The following is a 16,075-nucleotide window of genomic DNA, read 5'->3' as shown; positions in this document are numbered from 1 at the left end:
TACCATACTGGAATTGCTGCAATGGAAGGCAAAGAATAGTGTATCTGACAAGGGATTTGGGGGTTACTAAAAATCCAAAAGAAGATGCTTCCGAAGGATAACGAATTGCCTGCCACTACGTACGAAGTAAAACAGGTAGTCTGCCCTTTGGGATTAGAAATCCGGAAGATACATGCATGTCCTAATGACTGCATCCTCTACCATGGCGAGGAGTACGAGAAGTTAGATGCATGCCCGGTATGTCATGCATCGCTGTATAAGATCAGGCGAGATGACCCTGGTGATGTTGAGGGCGAACGTCCCACGAAGAAAATCCCTGCCAAGATTATGTGGTATGCTCCTATAATACCACGCTTGAAACGTCTGTTCAGAAACAAAGACCATGCAAAGTTATTTCGATGGCACAAAGAAGACCGTAAGGTAGACAATATGTTGAGACACCCTGCTGATGGGTCCTAGTGGAGAGCAATCGATAGAGAATTCCCGGAGTTTGCAAATGACGCAAGAAACTTAAGGTTTGCTTTAAGTATGGATGGTATGAATCCTTTCAGGGAGCAGAGCAGTAGTCATAGCACTTGGCCTGTTACTCTATGTATCTACAACCTTCCTCCATGGTTATGCATGAAGCGTAAGTTTATTATGATGCCAGTGCTCATCCAAGGCCCAAGGCAACCTGGCAACGACATCGATGTGTACCTGAGGCCACTAGTTGAAGAACTTCTACTTTTGTGGAACAGACCAAGTGTACGTGTGTGGGATGAGCACAAACAGGAGCACTTTGACCTATGAGCATTGTTGTTCGTAACAATCAATGATTGTCCTGCTCTAAGTAATCTTTCAGGACAATCAAACAAGGGATATAATGCACGCACGCACTGTTTTGATGACAATAAAGGTATATTCTTGAAAAAATGTCGAAAGGTCATGTACCTTGGCCATCATCGATTTCTTCCTACGAATCCCCCTAAGAAAGAAAGGAAAGCATTTAAAAGGTAAGGCAGACCACCAGACCAAGCCGGGCAACCGAACTGGTGAGGATGTACTCAATATGGTCAAGGATGCGAAAGTAGTATTTGGAAAGGCACATGGCAGTGAACCTGTTCCGAACGACGCTGACGATCACGCACCCATGTGGAAGAAGTCCATATTTTGGGAGCTACCCTATTGGCAAGTCCTAGAGGTCCGTAGCACGATCGACGTGATGCACCTAATGAAGAATCTTTGTGTGAACCTGCTAGGCTTCATGGGTGTGTATGGGAAGCCTAAGGACACACTTGAAGCACGATAGGACCTGCAGTGTTTGAAAGAATGAGACAACCTGCATCCAGAGAAGACAGATGATGGACGCCATTACTTAAGTCCTGCCAGCTACACTCTTAGCAAAGAAGAGAAGGAAAGCATGTTTGAATGCCTAGCAAGCATCAAGGTACCATCTGGATTCTCCTTGAATATAAAGGGTATAATAAATGTGCCAGAGAAGAAATTCCTAAACTTAAACTCCCATGACTGCCACGTACTCATGACGTAATTGCTTCTAGTTGCATTAAGAGGAATTCTATCTCCAAATGTACATCTAGCCACTGTGAAGCTATGTGCATTCCTCAATGCAATTTCTCAGAAGGCAATCGATCCAATGGATCTAGCTAAACTACAGAATGATATGGTTCAATGTCTTGTCAGCTTTGAGTTGGTGTTCCCTCCTTCCTTCTTTAATACCATGACACACCTCCTAGTTCACCTGGTCAAGGAGATTAACATTCTTGGTCCTGTTTTCCTGCACAACATGTTCCCCTTTGAGAGGTTCATGGGAGTCCTAAAGAAATATGTTCACAACCGTGCTCAGCTAGAAGGAAGCATCGCCAAGGGCTATGGAACAGAGGAGGTCATTGAGTTTTGTGTTGACTTTATTCCCGACCTTGACCTGATTGGTGTTCCTAAATCGCGACACGAGGGGAGACTAAGTGGATAGGGGACACTAGGGAAGAAACCATATATTGGTACGCAGGACAATTATTTTAATAAAGCACACTACACAGTTCTGCAAAACTCCTCCTTGGTGGATCCATATATCGAGACACATAAAGAGTTGCTCCGATCCGAGTTTCTAGGGAAGTCTGAAGCTTGGATTACGCGTCAGCACATTGAAACTTTCAGCGACTGGTTGCGAAAAGAATGTCAGGGTGATGAGAGTATTGATGAGCAACTGTATTTGTTGGCTAGGCAACCATCGTGGCATATCCTCATATACAAAGGGTATGAGATAAATGGGAATAAATTTTACACAGTAGCCCAAGATAAAAGGAGCACCGATCAAAACAGTGGTGTCCGCATAGATGCCATCGACCCTAATGGAAATAAGCAAACATATTATGGCCACATAGAGGAGATATGGGAACTAAACTATGTACCTACTTTTAAGGTACCTTTGTTCAAGTGCCAATGGGTAAAGGCGACTGGAGGCGGGGTAGCAGTCGACAACCAGTATGGAATGACAACCATGGACCTCAACAATATTGGGTACAAAGACGAACCATTCGTCCTTGCCAAGGATGTGAATCAGGTGTTCTATGTCAAGGACTTGTCTACAAAACCGAAGAGAGGAAAAAACAACAACGACCCAATCAATGAGCCAAAGCACCACATAGTTCTTTCAGGAAAAAGAAACATCGTTGGAATTGAAGACAAGTCAGACATATCAGAAGATTATGAAAATGATGACCGAATTCCACCCTTCACAGTGAACAAAGACCCAAGCATCCAGCTAAATGATGAGGACACTCCATGGTTATGACGCGATCATAACCAAGAGATATACGTTAAGAAGAAGTTCACTACTGTGCCCGCTTGATATATATAGTGATGTTTAATAGTGTGTATTAGGGGTATTATGTAATAATTGTGAATTCAGAGATGTTTATTAGGTGTTTCCTTTTTTTCTATGTTTAGATTAAATTTATGTTTGATGGTGGGATTTCCATGTCGCTTTTGGACAATGAGTGATGAAAAAAGGAAAAGATTTACGTTAAAATGATGTGAAAACAAATTTTCAATTGAAAATAAAAGTTTTAATGATTTAAATTAAACACTACATTTTTGCATTAACGAAATAGTAATTATTAATGACATTATGTTTCAATATTTATAAGAAAAAACAAAAAACTTTAGGTCACACAATATTCCTGTGTACAATAAAGCAAAAGTAAATTCATATTCTTTTAAAACAATTTTATGCCTTGTATTTAATTTACTGTGTAATTAACAAGACTTTAAAATTTTATAGAAAGAAATATATAAAAAAACAAATGGAGCTTGAAACTAGCGGGAAGCCAAACTGTAGCCCACCTTTACTCCCGGGTGGATCAACTACCCGAGACACAAGATGGGCTGCGTTTTCACGGCCCGCCAAAATCCCCTTTACTCCCGGGTCGTGGCTACACCCGGGACTAAAGGTCATACCTTTAGTCCTGGTTCTAACCAGCACCCGGGACTAAAGAACCTTTAGTCCCGAGCCCTGGCTTCACCCGAGACTAAAGGCCCCCCTTTATAAACCATGCCCTTCTCCCTTCTCTAGTTCTCTTCCTCTTTGTCTCCGCCGCCTGATCAATCTAGGCCCGGCCATGCCACCACCGCCATGCTTCACTTCGATCTTCGCCGCCGTCCCCACGCCATTTGTCGTCATCTCCGCCTCAACTCGTAGTGCGCCTTCTTCTCCAACCGGATCCAGTAGCCGCCAAGCCACGTCGTCGCCTCAACTTCTCCACCAGATCCGATCCAACAGCGCCGCCACCCTAGGCGACCACCCTAGCCTTGCCTCATCATGTGCGCATGCTTTGTCACCGGCCCCACGCATACGCGCGCTTCTTCTCCGCCTGGCCAGCGCACGCCTCGCTCATCCTCATCGATCGTCGCCGCAGCTCACGTCGCTCATCCCTGGCCCACGCGCCTCGCTCGTCCTCGCTGGAGCGCGTGTCGTCCTCGTCCCAGCCCACCTCGCTCATCCTCACTAGAGCGTCGGCCCTTCACGCCCGAGGAGGACGCCGCCATCGTCCGCGCCCACGCACGGCTCGGCAACCGCTGGGCCGCCATCGCGTGCCTCCTCCCCGACCGCATCGACAACACCATCAAGAACCACTGGAACTGCTCCCTCAAGCGCAAGCTCGTCGCCACCGCCGTGTCCGGGTCGGGAGTGGTCTCCGCTAACGCCGCCACTGCCTCGCTCGTCCTCATCCACACCGGAGAGCGCGCATGCCTCTATGGCTCTTGTCTCCGGCTGTCCAGCCGCATTGTCGCCACGGTGACCGCCTTTTCTTCTTATTACCCCTTTTGTAATCGGATGGATGCGTGTGTCGAGCCCTCGTGCCAGCAATCTTGTAATGGGATATGGCTCTTCAATTTTTGTTGCACGATTTTGCACAGAGCCATCGAGCCGGCTCTTATGCCTGCTGCGCCATGGCCGTAGTCATAGCCCGCCCCGAACGTCAAAAACGAGCATCAGAAATGTAGTCCAACTTCACGATCCCAGGCCTCCACAAGTCTCAACTCCCCCAAGCGACCGACACCGTTTCTATTGTGGCAAACCTAGGCTGGCTGCAAACCCAAGCCTAAAACAGAGCCCAAAACCTGGCCGGGGTCCAACAGCTCTTTTCTTTCGCGTGCCGGTGCTTCTCGTGTTGGTGGCCAAGGCAAGCAAATTAAGGGCGGAGGAGTGGACTACGGTGAACAAGACGAGTAGACGACAATGCTAAAGGAGGGAGAAGTTTTGTTCAAACTTCTGTTGCGACGCTTGTTCTTCTTTATCCACCTTTTCGTAGATAATACCAAAAAAACGTGCGCATCGTATGTGCATTTTCTCATATTTTTTCCCATCTCCTCACTTTTTGATGCAGCGCACTATTTTTGTTGCATCCGACCATGTAGAAATTATTAGGGGCGCGTTGTATGTAACCTAAAGAAAACCATAAAAAATAGGGTTATATAATTAATTTATATTGTTATATATATAAATTTGTTATATATATATCACTTGCCAATAAATATTTCTAGAAAATAAGAAATCAAAGTTATGCTTTGGAGACTTGAATTTTGAGTGTAGTTATTTAATTAATTTTAAGCACATGACTCGATCCATTTTATAGATATATGGTTTTTATTTTTTATAGATATATCTAGTGGTGTAAAAGCTAGATGTCTGCCCGAGAAACAACATGGATGAAGAAATGATGGATATTATCAACACCGGCACTCAATTTGCCGATGGTGACCAGCAAGATGTAGATGACTGGAGTCAATACCTGGCTCTTGAAAATAATCAAAAAATATTGTGCAAGAAAATACTGGCGAGGTATATATATATTTATATATATATTTGAATATTATATATATATTTGAATATCTATCATCTATTATGTGTACACATGATATTTATTTATTCTTTTTTATATGTAGCCCTCTGGATCGACGACCACAACGGTGAAAAGCAAAAATATCCGAGGCCCGAAAAAGCCATTGGAGGGGCGCTACATAATATCAGAATTCAATATCGAGACAGGCGAACCACTTGGTCCACATGCAAGGAAATTCATGCAACACTGTGGGTACCTTGTAAGGGACAGACTTCCGATCAGTGCTCGTGAATGGAAGCAAAAGATCAACGAGCCTCATGTTAGTTTTGTCTCTGATCTTGATAGGAATTTAATTTGGGATGATATCCTTCAACATTTCACGTTGCAAGCGGATGATTATGATGATATCAACGATGATGAATTGAAGGAGCTAGTTCAAAAGTGGACTATGAAGAAGATGGCCACACAATTTGAGACTTAGGAGAAATCCCTATACACGAAATATGTCAAGAAGAACCTAACGCCCAATTTCAATACTAGGGGCCCGCTCGCGAAGTTGAGGCCCTACTGGAATGATTTTCTACAGTACAAGACATCAGAAGAGGGTTAGGAATAGGTGAGAAGGAAACAAGAGAATGCCCGACAGAAGGTATACCACCATGGCATGGGATCAGGTGGCTATGCGACTGCCATTCCCAAGTGGGAAAAAATAGAAGCGGACATTCTTGCCAAGGGTATCACACCAGAATCACTCAATTGGCCCAAACGCGCGAAGAATTGGTTTTTCGCTCATGGGGGAAGACTGGACCTAGAGACCGGGAAGCTGGTTCATGGCCCAAAACTCGAAAGAGCAACACAAAGATTTTCTTATGCTCTACAGCTAAAGCTATTGGTGCATTCAGGCCCAATACAGAGAAGGATGAACTGAGGTATGCCATCGGAACTGCTGAACACAGTGGCCGAACGAGAGGTTTAGGACGGAACATTTCTTGGGAGCATGGTTTCCCTAACGATAGAGATACCTACAGAAGCCGACAGAGAAGGAAGGATAAGGAAGTAGTGCGGATTAGCAGGTTGGAAGAATATGTTCGTGAATCACGGGAGGCGTTGCTTCAAGCACAGGAGCGCGAAAAAGACATGCAAGCTAGAATGCAGGACGAAATCATAAAGCAAGTGCAAATAGTAATGAGTGCCCAAAGGTAGGCATCAGATCCAGGAATCAACATTAATATTAGTCCCCCTAATCAGTTGAAAAGTAGCTGCGCTTCCACGGAGTTGCCAAATCAAGAGGACGCAATGCTATGTTCCCCGTGGATGACATCACTACACCGTTTACATCATGTGAGCTACATATTCTAAAAGAGAATGCCACAATCATGGTGGCTCTCGGTGTTTTTTCTCCTCCAAATCCTACCAAGACACCAAGAATCCATGGGGCAATATACCACCTCAATATGTTAGCGTCTCAGTGGATAGAGTTAACAAAGGTTTTAGTGATCTGGCTCTTGACATTCCAGAAGGTGATGGGAAGAAGACTCTAGGAGAAGTAGAGAAGACATTCATACTATGGCGCAAGCGCTACTTCATTATTCCTAGGGTCTCTAGTCCATCGCCGCTTCCTCAACTACCAGACAATAGGTGCGGACAAAAGTGAACGAAACAATTTTTTCACTAATTTTCTATTGACATGCATGATCAATAATAACAATTTCTTATACCAAATTATTCTTTTTTATACTCACATAGTACGGCCTCCGCCAACTTAAGTCCAATTATTCAATCTCCAGATCATCATAGTGCTCTGGGCAATGATTATGCAACACCGCCACCGCCGCCACCTCCAAGGAGGTCCCCAATGCCTCCAAGGAGGTCTCCACCGCCGCCACCTCCAAGGAGGTCTCCAATGCCTCCAAGGAGGTCTCCAATGGCTGCCCCGCCCCCCTTGATGACCAAGAAGCAGCCAGCTCCTAAGAGGTCTGCCCCACAAACGAAGCCGTTGGCCCACCAGCCGGCAAAGAAGAAAGTCTCCTCCAATCTAGTTATTCGCCAAAAACTGTCATATGAGAAAAGTGAAAAGGAATTAAATGCTGCAGTACAAAAAGATGTGAACAGTTTCTTCGAAAAAGTAAGAAAGCAACGAGAAGCGAAGGAGAACCCAGAGAAACCATACTTCTACCTAGCTCTAGATCTTCTAAGAAAGAAGGTGGACCAGAAAAAGCGGGAATCTCAAAAGAGCGTGCCAAAATCAGACTACGACCGCTCTCTCACCAAGTCATTTGAGGTGGCACAGAAAAAGACTAGAGCAGGAAAATGTGTTGCACAACTCGAAAAACAATCGCAACAATCAGTCCCCCCTCTTGTCATTCGTAATGAATATGGTTCAAACTTAGACTTACTGGACGTCGATTTTGAGGACCTGGTTCAGTTTTACGAGGATACTGGTTTGGACCTTGCCCAAGTGCTCACTGAAGGACCATCTGCTCTGAAAGTGGATCCTTGGAAGAAATTTAAACATGAAAAGAGTCTATACAATCCTTAGGCCTTAGGTGAACTAGGTACACAAATGTATCTGCTAAACAAGTGGTACATGGCGGCGTGTGAACGGGGAGAGACCTTTGTTTCTGTCAGAGTTAGAAACCAACATTACTTCCGTGACGATGACGTTATATATGTCGAGTTTTTAGAATTACACCAACTATGTCACCTGGACTCTCTGGACAAAAGTCTCATTAGCTGCTATTGTCTGTGAGTGTTATTATTTTCTACTATTAAAGTGTATATATATAAAGCTACATGTATATATATAAATTATATATCCTCACACTATATTTTTATATATGCAGATATGAGATGATAGAACTCAGAAAGAGAAAGGATAATGATGTTGGTTTCGTTGATCCAAATGTCGTATTCAAACACCCTAATCCCTCGCCTCAATGGAAAGTTGAACTCGAGAAAAATCTCATGAGATTCTTAGTGAACCAACAAAACAATGACATACTCTTTCCCTACAACTTCAAGTGGGTGTTAAATAATTAATGTCGATCATATGGACATTTCTTCAATTATTTGCTTACTAGCTAAGCTATCTCCCATATATATATATATATGTTGACTCTAGTTAATTTCGATCATATTTGTGTATAAAAACATATGTTGGAATCACTGGATATTGATGGTCATCGATATGGCCAATAGTTGGTTGAGCATCTTAGACTTATTAAGAAAAGAGCAAACAGAGTACCAAGACATGATAGATATTATCCAAAGGTAATTTGGTCTCTCTAGCAACTATATATACCCCGATCTCTTAACTGCAACAATTATTAAAGGCCAAATTAATTTTTTATTTTATTGGGCGTAGTGTTTGAAAAAGTTTCATTGAGGAACACCAGGTGAAACATTGCAAAGCGCCATTGGATGTAATCGCACACAAAGTAAGTACTAGCTATATTTATATATATATAATTCAATTAACACCATGCATGCTTTCAATTCACCGGATCTTTTTTCTCGTATAAGTTGGTTCTGAGGCAAGAACAGGGGAACAACTACTGCGGATACTATGTTTGCGAGTTCATCATGGCGTACTAAAAAAGGACTCCTGAAGAGATCCTCAAAGTACGTTATATAAATATATTCATATATTCACAATTTCTTTTATTGCTCATATATATAAGTAATCACGTGACCAACACACACACACATATATATATATATATATATATATATATATATATATATATATATTAATACTTTTCCTTTAACTTTTATTGAAGACTCTATGGTTGAAGAAAAAAGTCATACGACGTGACCAACTGAAAGCAATTCAAGAGACCGTAGCAGGATTTCTTAATGACTAGGTCCTAAACCCCGCCGGCGAGTTCTACAATGACATGAACGAAACATCAAAGCCAAACCAGATGAAGTGAATTTATTATCCCAAGGATATGATAGAATATACGATGCAAGCTTTATTTGTAATATATATATATACATATTATATGTACATAAAATAATGTACAATAAATGTATATGCATGTAATATATACGTTAGTTTCATACTTTAGTTTGCACAAAATGTTTGAACATTATAAACATGTAGAATACGTATATTATTAGCAGCGTAGAATGCGTATTTGAAAACCTATTCGAAAACCAAAACAAACCATCAATTGAAAATAGAAATAAAAAAAACCTTTAGTCCCGGTTGGTAATACCAACCGGGACTAAAGGGCCGGCCCACGTGGCTAGGCCGACCTTTAGTCCCGGACGAGAAACCGGGACTAAAGGAGGGGCCCTTTAGTCTCGGATTCGTGCTCCCGGTTGGGAAACCGGGACTGAAGGGCTTTTCCAACCGGAAGTACAGCTTGTTTCTGTATTAGTGAGCAAACGTGTCCATGCATTGCATGGAACTCTAAAACACATGACTTTTTATTATCGTTGGATGTAAGTTGATTTAGAGCATCTACCGTAGTTCTCTAGTATGTATGTATTGGGGTTAGTGTTCGCCTGCATTTAAACGGCGCTGTCTACACGCATTTAAACGCTAAGCAGTGGCTGCACGTACGATTGCAATTAAAAAATCATATAGTATTTATATATATATTTACTGCTATATTGCAAACTGCTTAAACCATCCAGTTAGTCACTACCCCAGATCATTTCTTTCCCCGCGGTCGGCTGGGAACCTCCCGTCACGAGCGCTCTCTCTTCTCTGACGTTTACGGTAAACCGAGGCAGAAAGGAGTCTGCACCGTCAAAACACGGCAGGTGCCCAACAACCAAAACCAAACTTGCACGCTCCAAATCTCAGCATGGCCCACGCGTAAGCGACGGGTGGCAAAAAGGAGTGCGCGAATGGAAGGCGACGGGCGCGCTAGGTAAAAAATTTCAGGAACCTTATCCTATCACCTCACCTACCCAACTTCTCCCCATCCACAAATTTCTTTCCTCATTCTCTCTCCTCTCTTTTTAGGGCTCTCAGCAGATGGCGGCAAGCACAGCACGGCGCGGCCTCCAACGAGGGGCGCGGCGCGGCCCCGCAGCAGCGGCGGCCCGCATCCGGCCATCTCAGTCGCAGCGGCACGGCCCTGCAGCAGCGGTGCTCTCCAAGCTGAATGGTCACCGTGCTCGTCATGCTGTGCTTCACCATTCTGCAGTGGTGAGCCCCTACGCCGTCTCCGCCTGATGAATGTATATCCATGAATAGATTAAGATGTTTTGGTTAGGTTTTATAATTTGGAGATCTAGGGTTAGGGTTTTTGTTCATTCCTCTTTTGACCTATAGCTATCTTCTTTGAAAACAATATAAACATATGTATCTTGGAACTGAAGGAAATGTCACAAAATTTAAGAGGATACAGAGTACCATTAAGCATTGACACATGGATTTTTGTTCAGCTAGCTCCACATGTTTGCATTGCTTAACTCCAATGTCCCTGTTCAATGCTAAGCTTTTCTTTCCCAGGTTCAGTGCATCATTGCTTAACAAGATTTCTCATGAATTGTTATTTTTATCTTGTTTTGACTGTAGGATATGGAGATGAATGGATGTGTAGCAGCTTGTTGGAAGTAGCAGTTACTAAATTTCTATTTCCTATGTCAGTCACATGAACTATAGTATTGTAACTTGGGTTTGCTTACTTTACTTTGCAAGGTCTTTAGAATGTATCTTAAGATTTGTTGACCATTGAACTATCTATGTACGAACAACTTGAATGATGATTATATGTATCAGACAATTGAGTGTCACATTTGAATAGTTCAATGAGCTTTCATGGATAATAAAAATTTGGTTTCCCTCACGGTGGGTGACTAACACAGAAAGCTTGAATCTTCCTTGACGGTGATGTAATTGACATAGAAAATTTGACCTTTCCTGACGGTACTGACATGGTTAGTTTGGACCTTTCCTGACGGTGTCCGACTGTTAGGGTAATTCTCTCCTGACGGAAGTAGAACAACCGACGGGAAACTCTCTCCTGACGGCAGCAACCGTCAGGAAAGGTGGACTTTCTATGTCAGTTCGTCCCTGACGGCTTATCCTTGACAGTAACCGTCACAGAACGTCTTTCTTGACAGTTTTAGGTACTTTTCCTGCCGGTTTCGTCCGTCACGGAAAAGATGGCTGGGGTAGTGAGTCGTCTAAATGCTAAACAAAGTGTGGCTGGCCGTTTAGCGTTTAGCATATAGGATAACTAACTAGGGTGGCCCAATGTTTCTTTTGTGAATATTGAGGGAGTTGTTGCAGCAGTACCCTAATATACCTCCTCAATACCTATATAGAAGGTAGGTCTCATAGAATATGAGATAAAAAATAGCTAAAAAGTGGTAGTTAGGGTGCCTCCCATGGTATGAGGGAGATTCAACTCCCCTTTTATTTGAGGGGAGATGAGACAAATATTGGTGACCACCAAAAGAAAGGAACCGCTGGAGCTAGAAAAAAGCATATTTGTCCCTAATGTGATAATTTTATGGAGATAGGGGGAGGTATAGGGAACCGCTAGAGATGCACTTAAGTCTACAAGCATGGGTCATGAATAATCCAATTAAAGAAATTTGTTGTTGTAGGCCTAAGCCTTTGAACCCCCAAGTGGTTGTGGAGCTAACGAGAACCCTCTAGGAAAGAAAGTCGAACGAATAACGAAAAGAGAATAGCAAAGTGAAGTGAACAACTGGTTTCATTCTTACTCATCCCCTTCCAGTGACCCCTGAGGCTTGTATTTATACACGCCCGTAGGCTTTACATAGGGCCAAACTACCCTCACAACTGCTCTAGATTCGTAGCATATTCTATCAGATTCGGGGTAGCCTGGTGAAAAGTCCTAATGGCTAGAGGGGTTGAATAGCCTATTAAATTTTTTTACAACAACACTAAGACAAGAGATTAATAAATAAGATGCCGAAGCAAATTTTGCGCTAGCACTACACTTGTGTTGCAAGCCACCTACCCAATTCTAATTTCTATGATCTCTAGTATATCACACAAGAGCTATGTCACTAATTTACACTAGCTAGAGAACTACAATTAAAGAGCTACACTAGCTACAACTATCACAAGCACAACACAAGGTCAAACGCAAAAATGCAAGAGAGTGGTAGAAGTGATATACCATCGTGGTAAGTGATCAATCAATGAATTCCAAAGAATACCAAGGAGACAATGATGACACAATCAATTTTTCCTCCAAGGTTCACTTGCTTGCCGGCAAGGTAGTCCCTGTTGTGGCAACTCGCTCACATGGAGGTTCACGCGCTAATAGGCATCACATGCCTACCCGCAACCGAGTGCCGCACAACCAACACAAGATGAGAATCCACAAGCCACACACAATCCACTAGAGTTGCCTTTGGCGCTCCGCCGGGGAAGGCACAAGAACCCCTCACAATCCCAATGATCGGAGCCAGAGACAATCACCTTCCTCCGCTCGATGATCCATCAATCACCGGGACATCTAGGTGTCAGCAAACACCAAGAATAACAAGATCTCTACCACCCCAAATTGCCCAACTAGTGCCACAAGATGCTAGACCACTAAGCAATGCACTAGAGGCTCTCCAATCTCACTCAAGATTATCAAATCAGTTGTGCAAGTGAGTGGAGTGGTGTGCTTAGCTCCCAAAGGGTGTATGCAGCTGTTAGAAGTGCCAAGAGAGTGGCCAAGCCTGCTTTCCTCGCTCTCGGGTGAAAAGCGGTGGTGGCACCACCCTACCAGTTGCGGTGACCAGGCGGTGCACCACCCTCACCACAGCGGTGTACACCGGACGCATCGGTGCCCACGCTCACTTTGCTACTGCTCGGCCAAGTCCAGGTGGGCACCACCCTTGGTGTGGCAATGCCACTGGATAGGGTGGCAATGCCGCACCAGAGCACCCTCCTCAGTCGGTCACCGCCACAGGGGTGGTGGTGCACCGGACATGGTATGGCGGTGGTCCCGGGGCAGCACACCGGGCCCGACAACACCTCTTTTTCTTCACCTTTTTCACCACCTTTACAAATGTGCTAACACTCCAAGTGTTTCACTATCACGTGCAAGTGTGTTAGCATTTTCATAATCATTTTTCAAAGGTTAATTACTTTCTCACTGATTGTGCACTAGGCCTAAAATGCATATGTAAGTTTTCCAACACATAGTGGCACTAGATGATCGAGTTATCCGATAAGAGCTCTCCTCTTAATAGTACAACCATCTATCCTAAATGTGATCACACTCTCCATAGTGTCTCGATCACCAAAAACAAAATGGCCCTATGGATATCACCTTTGCCTTGAGCCCATTTTGTTTCTCTTTCTTCTTTTCCAAGTCCTAGAGCTTGATCATCATCACATGTCCACACCACCAGCATGGATTTCATTTCATGTGACCATCTCCATCCATGAGTGCCAGCTAGCTCCTTCACTTGGGTTGGACCACCGTGTCTAGTTACACACTTAGATGCAAGGATTAGTCCAAATAGTTTTCATCAATTAACCAAAACCAAACTAGGGCTTTCAATCTTCTCCTTTTTGGTAATTCATGACAACCTCTACAAAGATATGAAATAAATTCAAATTTGAATCCATGTTGCTTGCCCAAGCATTTTTACCATGTGTAAAGGATTTGGACAAGTTTCATGAACCCCCATTGGTAGTATTTGCTTCCCCTACATATGTGCTAAGAGTTTGTATTGAAAGCTTGCACATATGCATGGATTGGAAATGTGGGAGGGCAATGTCTACCAAATGATGCTTAGGTACAAGAGATGGACCGCTAAAGCGTGATACCAATTAGAGTGCACCAAATATACCATCCTTAGCACCATTGCTAGTTAGATAACACTTGGAATTTCTTGCAAAACACAAACACTAGATACCTCGTAAGATCACATTATATGCAAGGTTCTAGTACCACTTGAAAAACAAAACCAAGGAATATCTAACTGTCCTATGCATGCTAGTTTCTCATTTCATCATTCAAACATACAACTAGCATACACCACACAAGCATGGAATTTTAATTTAACACTTATGCCATGCAAAGCGTACAAATGTAACGCACATTCAAATGCATCAATCAAGTTTATGAACTTGCTCCCCCTACTTGTGTGCTCAAATTTTAATTGATCCCCTTCCTTTATCATATTTCTCCCCTTATGTTACCTCCCCCTATCTTTGTGAATTACTTCTCCCCCATTGTGATCAATGACCACAAAGGTTCAATTTTAGATAGGTTAAGATTATCAATGTTAATCAATGGGGTGAGGATCATTTTCCCAAATTTGGTCTAATCTACAACACTTGCCAAAGATATTTAACTCGGTTTGATCCAAGGACAAGCTTTTTCACACCTCCAAATAACGGTTAACTTCTACCATGTTGAGTTAAATACTTATAGATCATTTTCTAGATCAAACACTAGGATAGCAAGCCCACAAACATGTCATATGCTACTACTAGATCAAATCAAGCATAGAAGCAATAGTCGTACCATACAAGCATCAAATTCATTTGATTTTCATGAATGGGCCTATAAAACATGAGAGATGACTAGATGCACTAAACATGTCCTTAGCAAAGGATGTATGCATGCCAATCAACTTTTACCTTGGTTGCTCGAAGGAGAGGCATGTCATATAAGTGGGTGGTGCATCAACATATATTTGAGAAATCCAATATGTTCAACTCATTCCTTAGCTTGAAAAACCTCTTCTCATCAAGTGGCATGGTGAATATATCGGCAAGTTGATCTTCGATGCCCACACTCTCAATTAAAATGTCCCCTTTTCGCTAATGATCTCTTATAAAATGGTGGCCGACATCAAAGTGCTTTGTTCTTGCATGTTGAACCAGATTGTTGGTTAGCTTGATTGCACTCTCATTGTCACATAGCAATGGCACTTTCTTAAACTTGATTCCAAAGTCATTCAAGGTGGCCTTCATCCAAAGAATTTGTGCATAACAACTACTAGCGGATATTATTCGGTTTCTTTGATGACCATGAAACAAGTGATCTTCCCAACAATTGACATGTGCCCGAGGTGCTCTTCCTTTCAACCTTGCATCCCACATAGTCGGAGTCCAAATATCCAACAAGTTCAAACTTTGCCCCTTTGGGATGCCACAAACCAACATTTTGTGTATGCTTCAAGTATCTCAATTTTCTCTTTGTTGCTTTCAAATGACTTTCTCTTGGTGAGGCTTGAAATCTTGCACACATGCACACACTAAAAATGACATCCGGCCTTGATGCGGTCACATTGAGTAGTCTTCCAATCATAGACCGATACAACTTTTGATCCACTGTGTTGCCACTTGCATCACTATCCAAATTGCCATTTGTTCCCATTGGTGTACTAATGGCCTTGCTCTCATTCATGCCAAACTTCTTGAGCATATCTTTAATGTACTCGCCTTGACTCACAAATGTACCATTCTTCAATTGCTTGATTTGAAGACCAAGAAAGTAACTTAAATCTCCAATCATGGACATCTCAAACTCATTAGCCATCATCTTTCCAAACTCTTCACAAAAGTCTTGATTGGTTGATCCAAATATGATGTCATCAACATAGATTAGCAACACAAAAAAGTCCTTGCCAATCTTCTTGGTGAAAAGAGTGGTGTTAACCTTGCCCATCATGAACCCTTTAGAGAGTAGGAAGTCCCTCAACCTTTCATACCATGCTCTAGGTGCTTGCTTCAAGCCATACAATGCCTTCTTCAACTTGTACACATGATTGAGTTTCTTGTC

The 16,075-nt window shown here is 42.8% G+C and overlaps 1 protein-coding gene across 1 annotated transcript; it reads left to right on the top strand.

Annotated features, from left to right (window-relative positions):
- Positions 1-3,817: 3,817 nt before the first annotated feature.
- On the top strand, positions 3,818-10,533 carry LOC136510172 (transcription factor MYB106-like). Its single transcript, XM_066504720.1, has 2 exons — positions 3,818-4,294; positions 10,321-10,533. Exons 1-2 carry the CDS (start codon positions 3,818-3,820, stop codon positions 10,531-10,533), a joined length of 690 nt encoding a protein of 229 aa, XP_066360817.1.
- Positions 10,534-16,075: the final 5,542 nt, after the last annotated feature.

The sequence above is a fragment of the Miscanthus floridulus genome, chromosome 16, assembly GCF_019320115.1.
Source record: "Miscanthus floridulus cultivar M001 chromosome 16, ASM1932011v1, whole genome shotgun sequence".
In the NCBI taxonomy this organism is placed as follows: domain Eukaryota; kingdom Viridiplantae; phylum Streptophyta; class Magnoliopsida; order Poales; family Poaceae; genus Miscanthus; species Miscanthus floridulus.
The sequence above is the reverse complement of the archived record's forward strand: the minus strand, read 5'-3'. Positions and strand labels throughout refer to the sequence as shown.

Excerpts from the sequence above, each read along its gene's own strand:
- LOC136510172 (XM_066504720.1), top strand. The coding sequence starts at position 3,818 with ATGTGCGCATGCTTTGTCACCGGCCCCACGCATACGCGCGCTTCTTCT. Across the intron at positions 4,295-10,320 it reads CCAGCCGCATTGTCGCCACG|GGCTCTCAGCAGATGGCGGC; the intron begins GTGACCGCCTTT and ends CTCTCTTTTTAG.